The 6,000-nt window shown below is 40.3% G+C and overlaps 1 protein-coding gene across 1 annotated transcript in view; it reads right to left on the reverse strand.

Moving 5' to 3' along the window:
• The window catches only part of heca (headcase), a 107,801-nt gene extending 102,554 nt beyond the window's left edge, over positions 1-5,247 (reverse strand). Inside the window, 1 exon segment of the mRNA XM_064696559.1 lies at positions 3,460-5,247. Coding sequence (XP_064552629.1) covers positions 3,460-4,670 — 1,211 coding nt within the window. The 5' untranslated portion in view covers positions 4,671-5,247.
• Between the last annotated feature and the right edge of the window lie 753 nt (positions 5,248-6,000).

Genomic DNA, 6,000 nt, shown 5'->3' on the forward strand with positions numbered 1-6,000 from the left:
TTTAGGCTGTTGTTTGTCGGTTTCTGTTGTTGTTGTTGTTGTTGCTGCTCCAAACAGGAAGAGCTTTCTGCAAAATAAAAAAGTTTCGCTTTAGGCAGACGAAAGAGCAGCAGAAAATAAAAATCATAAAAACAAACGCCCAAACAAAATGAATACATAAAATGAGTCTTAACCTTGACATTGAATACGACGAATACATAAAAGAAAATGCCGGCAAACACGTTACACACACACATATCTATATTTATATATAGAAGTGGGAGTGAGATAGGGAGTGTGCGTTTGTGTATGTGCGTCTGCAGAGCTTAGGCGCGCTCGACAATAAGAGCAATGGGAGGGAGGGCGAATTTAATATATATTAAAGAGCTGGCAGCAAGCGCGCAACTTAAAAGTAAGAAAAATGCCAGAAATGGTTTGTTTATCAAAATAAGAAAGCAAAAAAAAAACACGAGCTGCCGCGTGTGGCGCTAAAAATAGCAACCAAAATAAATTTAGCAAGACAAAAATACAAAAAAAATAAAGAAACGATAAAAAAAGCTGCTTTTATGAATTAAAAAGCGCGCACGCAAAAATAACAAATCAGCCGGTTTTTTTTTTTTTTTTTTGATAAGCAGCGAATGCAATCCACAAGTAATAGCAATGCGGCTACAGAGACAGAGAGAGAGAGAGAGTGAGTGAGAGAGCGTGAGAGAGAGAGAGCGTGAGAGAGAGAGAGAGAATGCGGCATAGGCGCAGCAGTTGAGCGCTTGAAGCGAAAACAGATCAAAATTAAATCAGAGAACAGCGCAAAGAATATGCGAAAACTGCGACAACAACAACAAATGTGAGTGCAAAAAAATGAAAACAAATAACACGGCCTTGAAAACTGGACAAAAGACAATCACAGCAAAAACAACAACAACAACACAAAATGCGAAGAAGAGAAGCTAAAGAGGGAATTAGATGTTTTTCATATTTTGCTGAGGGCTGTGGCGAACCTACTTGAAAGAGCAACAAATGCAGAGAGACGGGGAAAGGGTAATCTCAAGCTAAAAATGCTGCACAGGCTCAGGGATCTTGCTGTGAAAGAAAAAACCAAGTAAAAACACGACACTCCACGAACAACACACATGCCCGTAAGTACTTATGTATGCATGTATGTAGGTATATATATATATGCATGTGTTTGTGTGCTAAATGAGGGAAGAGCTGGAAATCAACAAGAAATAAAAGCAAAAAGAGGGCCACAACCAAAAATACAAACACGATCTAATTCTTATTTTTTTTTTGGTTTTTTTATTCTGCTTCTATTTGTGCCATGCTTCTGCTGCTTCTTCTTCAAACTGTTGTTGTTCAACGTTTGCTGCTTGTTTTGCTCTTTGACGAGCTCACACACACACATATGCATATATATATGTATACAGTATTTTGTATTTTTATCGAGCGCTGGAATAAATTTTATTGCGCCCGACGACGAATTCGCTTTGAGAAACGGAAATATTAAAATTGGGCATAACGAAAATAAAAGTATAAATGTACATATGTATATAAGCATTTACATAGTTCTATATATAAATTTGTGTTGTTTATTCATTTCAATAATTTTTTGATTAATTTCTCATGATTTTTATGCCATGCGTCAGCCGAGTGCGTCTCACATGTGTCAGGGCAAATCTTCAATCTGCGCCCGCAGTGGCAACACTGGCGAGCTGTTGGGTTGGGGAAGAACGAATGACAAGGAGCAGGCAAATGGCAAACCTTGACCCAAAGTAGTGGATAAAAACACACACAAACAGATAAAGCAGCGGCAAAGGAAAGCAAAAATAATAAACTCAGTTCGATAAAAGTGAAACTCGTAATGCAAATACAAGCCCAAACACACACGTACACACACACACACACACACTGACGCATATGTACATACATGGGTATATAAATAAATAATAAATGTGCGACCAAAAAGGAAATAACAAGCAGAATGGCAAAGCACAAATTGAAATTCGCGAACAGAATACTGCAAAGCAGCGATCAGTGCGCGAGAAAGAGAGGGCGCCACATAGAGAGCAATCGAAAGCAAAAGAGAGCGAGAGAGAGCGTGCAGTCGTTAAGTCTGGTTCATTTGCATAATTGCAAGTGAACTTCCTTGAAAATATTTACCAAAAAACATTGTGATTTATTTTGAAAATACTTTTTAAATATCTTCACATTTAAATATGTTATACAAAGCCATGCATATGAATATTAACAAATATTGAATAAATTTCCTTCTTAATTTTTTTTTGCAGCTGTTTGGCAAGTGAGAATCGCTGTCGGAATTATCAAGGTTATATAAGCCCCTGCGCTGTGGCGTAGTCCACAACAAACAATTGCTTTTAAACACGGGTAAACACAAAATTGAAAACAAATAAGAAACCAAGGGTCAAATTTTATTAACAACTATTTAACTGTCGCCTGTTTTAGATTTTTTTTTTTGGTAATTGGGAATATTGGTGATTGGTTAATACTTATTTGAAAGTAAAAGAAAATATGCGTAAAATTTTATTTAAACATTGAACTGTTACCTCTCAGAATTGTTTTTTTTGTGCAATTTTAATATCTTGGGTTTCTACATTGGTTCCGAAATAATACAAATTTCAATTGGCGAAATGAACACAAAAATTACAAAATTCTCGCAGAACTGGTAATATTTTTTTATTTGTGCACTTTTGGATACAAATTTTACGCGTTTTCAATATAGCGAATACCATATTTAAAATAAAAATTGCCTATTTGCGGATTAATGGAGTTTTTTGATGTTTAATATTCAAAAGTGCACAAAAAGAAATAAATAAATCATAAAACAAATTTCAATATATCGAATATAATAATTTAACTAAATAATACCTATTCACGATCTTTACGGACCTCATTAATATGAAAAAACAAAACCCAACAAAATACACAATTTTTTTAAAAATAAGAATACCTTATCCAAAATAATGAACACTAAAATATATATTTTTTTTTGGCAATATTTTTAAATTGAAACGAATACCATTTCAAAGTAAAAATCCTGCTTATGTGTATATTTTTGTATATTCAATATTCAATTTAAATTTTAATATTATTTATTTAAAAGTTCACTGTACTTTTTAGCAAAAAAAAATTGTAAATAATAATGAACCTTTTCTTTTCACAAATTTTTTAAATCCAATTGTAAATTATTATTATTGCAATAAATTAAAATTTTTTATTTTAAATTTTGTTTAATTTGAAAATAAAATTTCTGATTTTTCCAAATTGCATGTCAAACGTATTTTTGCCTATTTTTGTTGTATAGTGTTCACGCGAAAGTTCAAATTTTTTTTTAATTTGAATTATTGACATTGCGCCCACATGTTGGGAAAATTTGTTCAATTTATATCTTGACACTAGCAGGGGGTTGTTGTTGGGGCTGAATTTAAAGGGTTAGAGGGGTGTGTGGAAGTGATATTAACTTACCGCACACGCTCCGAATAGATTTCGACTTCTTTGTTCTTCTGCTGCTGCACGAGTTGCTGCTGATCGTAGCTGGCGAGCGGCTTAAAATTGCTGATGTTGGCCAAAGCGGGCAGCTGCGGGGGCTGCGAGTTGGGCGGCTGCAGCAGGCAGTTGGCCAGGCCGAGTCCATTGTGCTGCTGCAGCAGCTGCAATTGTTGTTGCTGCAAGTGCAACTGTTGCTGCTGCTGCACGGGCGACAGCGAGCTGTCCGCGCTGGACTGCGAGGCCGAGGGCGAACTGGAGCCGCTGGAAGAAAGGCTTCCAGCGCGAGCCCGCAAATCCAGGCCCAACACGTTGCTGTTGCTATTGTTGTTGTTGTTGTTGCTTATGAGTATGTTGCTGAGGGTGGCCACCACGCTGGCCTGCAGGCCAGTTGCATGGTTGTTGTTGTTGCTGCCGCTATTGTTGTTGTTGTTGTTGTGTGGCAAGCCAGAGCCAATGACGCCCACATTGGGATTGGGCGTTAAATTCGCCGAGTTTGTGTTAAGCGGCGCGAGTGCAACAACAGCCTGTTTCTGATTGTTGCCGTTGTTGCTGCTGCTGTTGTTGGTGTTGTTTCCGTTTCCGTTGCCGTTGCGATTGCGCTTCTTCTTGGCCTTCTTTTTGTCATCGTCTTCGCAGCTGCTGACGCTGCCGCTGCTGATGAGCGGCCGCTGAAAGCAAACGCCCGTCGACGGCCACTCGAGATCCTTGCGCAACTGTCCGCGTCCGCACTTGCAGCTGCAGTTCTTGTAGACCAAGTCGTAGCCCTTTTTCGTCCACAGCTGCTGCACGCGCTGCCGCTCCGACCAGCTGCGCGCCCTGGCGCTGCTCTTCAGCTGCTGCAGCACGCCCGCCTCCCACCGATCGAAGCAATCGCGATGCATATACTGGCCCACGTTGCAGTTCTCGTTGTTGCACAGGACGCGCACGCAATCGGCCAGACCCTGTTCGTCGAGCGCGATCAGGGCGTCTAGTTTGGCGCATTCACCGTTAGGATAGCAGCAGCGCGTCAGCTGAACGCCGACGCTGAGCGTCTGCTGCATGGGCGCCATGTTTGCGGAGTTTGTTGTGGAAAAGTTGTAGAGTTGCGGCGGCTCCTGCTGCAGTTGCTGTTGCTGCTGTTGATGTTGCAGTTGTTGCTGTTGAGAGTTGCCGTTCCCGCTACTGCTGCTGCTGCGACGCGGCGCCATAAATTCGCACGTGTTTAACAAATTTCTTTTTGGCTATTGCTTTTTATTTGTATTTTATTTAAGCCTCGCTAAGCAGCTGCCTCAGCATGTTTTTTTTTTTGTTTGTTTTTTACTTTTTCTTTATGTTAACTGTATAAAATGTGTACACAAAATTGCAGTCTATTTTTTATTGTTATTTTATTGCTAAATTTATACCTGAGCTGTGTTTACAACGCGTGTTTCTAGTATCAAAAAAATTGTATCAAGTCTTCTTTTGATTATTTTTATTACATGTTTTGTTTTGTTTTTTTTTTTTCTGCACACACGCACAAAAATTGTTTATTTGGCGGCGCCGGTTTGTGTTTTTTTTCTTCACACTACACTCTGCCTTTTATGCGTTACATTTTTTTGATATTTATTTATTGAGTAGGAAAATATTTATTATATGTATATAAAACGTATTCGATGCCGTTTTTTTCTTATGTTCTTCGCTGCTTTTGCATTGTTTCGCTTTGCCCACTTCCAATTTTCTTCAAGTACGGCGAACGGAGAGCGCTGCGAGAAAACACAACCAACCAGATCAAAAGCGAAATTCCAACTAAATGAAACGAACGGTACACACGACGGCCGAACGCCCAGCGACGAACAACAAACTGAAAATGAAATTCAAAACACGCACACACACACACACGCCTGCACACACATAAGCACGCGACCGGCAGAGGCAACACATACGTATTATTGATGTCGTTGTAGTTGTTGTTGGTGGGTGGATGGGTCGTTGTGAGTTGTTCGATGTTGTCGGTCGAGCCGCAAAGCGCAGCGAGGCTCGGCAGCATTTGGTCAAACCATGACGCCGGCAGCGAAGCTGCAAGATTTCCTTTTTTTGTTTAAGGGTGGGTGGGTGTTGGGGTGGTTTGGTTGGCTGGTTTTCACTTTCCACCACCACCGAAAACAGCGTCGCCACCTAGCTGCGGAAAATGCTTGTTTTTCATTTGAGGAAAATTTCGCACAAGTTTTGGCGCTAAAAACGTCTGCGTCGTGCAGGGTGGTTTTCCAAATGTTGTTTTCCTGGGGGTTGGTCGGTGGAGCATGCGACACTCGAGTAAACGAGAAAGGGATATAGCAGCAGCGAAATGTTCTATTCAAATTCACTTTCAATGCGGTTCGAACAAGATGCAAACACAAACGTTTCCCCTTCAACATGTTGTACTGCGCTGCGCTGCACGAAGCTCGACAGCGCACCAGCGGCAACACGTTTGACGGCAGTTCCTATGCCTGCGCATGTGTGTGTGCGTGGCATAAAAAAGCCGGCAAAACAAACAACAGACAGCGTTGAACAGGGTTGCCA

The sequence above is a fragment of the Drosophila montana genome, unplaced genomic scaffold (genome assembly GCF_035044405.1).
Source record: "Drosophila montana isolate Dmon_TW-CO22-7 unplaced genomic scaffold, ASM3504440v1 contig_3848_1, whole genome shotgun sequence".
Lineage (NCBI taxonomy): Eukaryota > Metazoa > Arthropoda > Insecta > Diptera > Drosophilidae > Drosophila > Drosophila montana.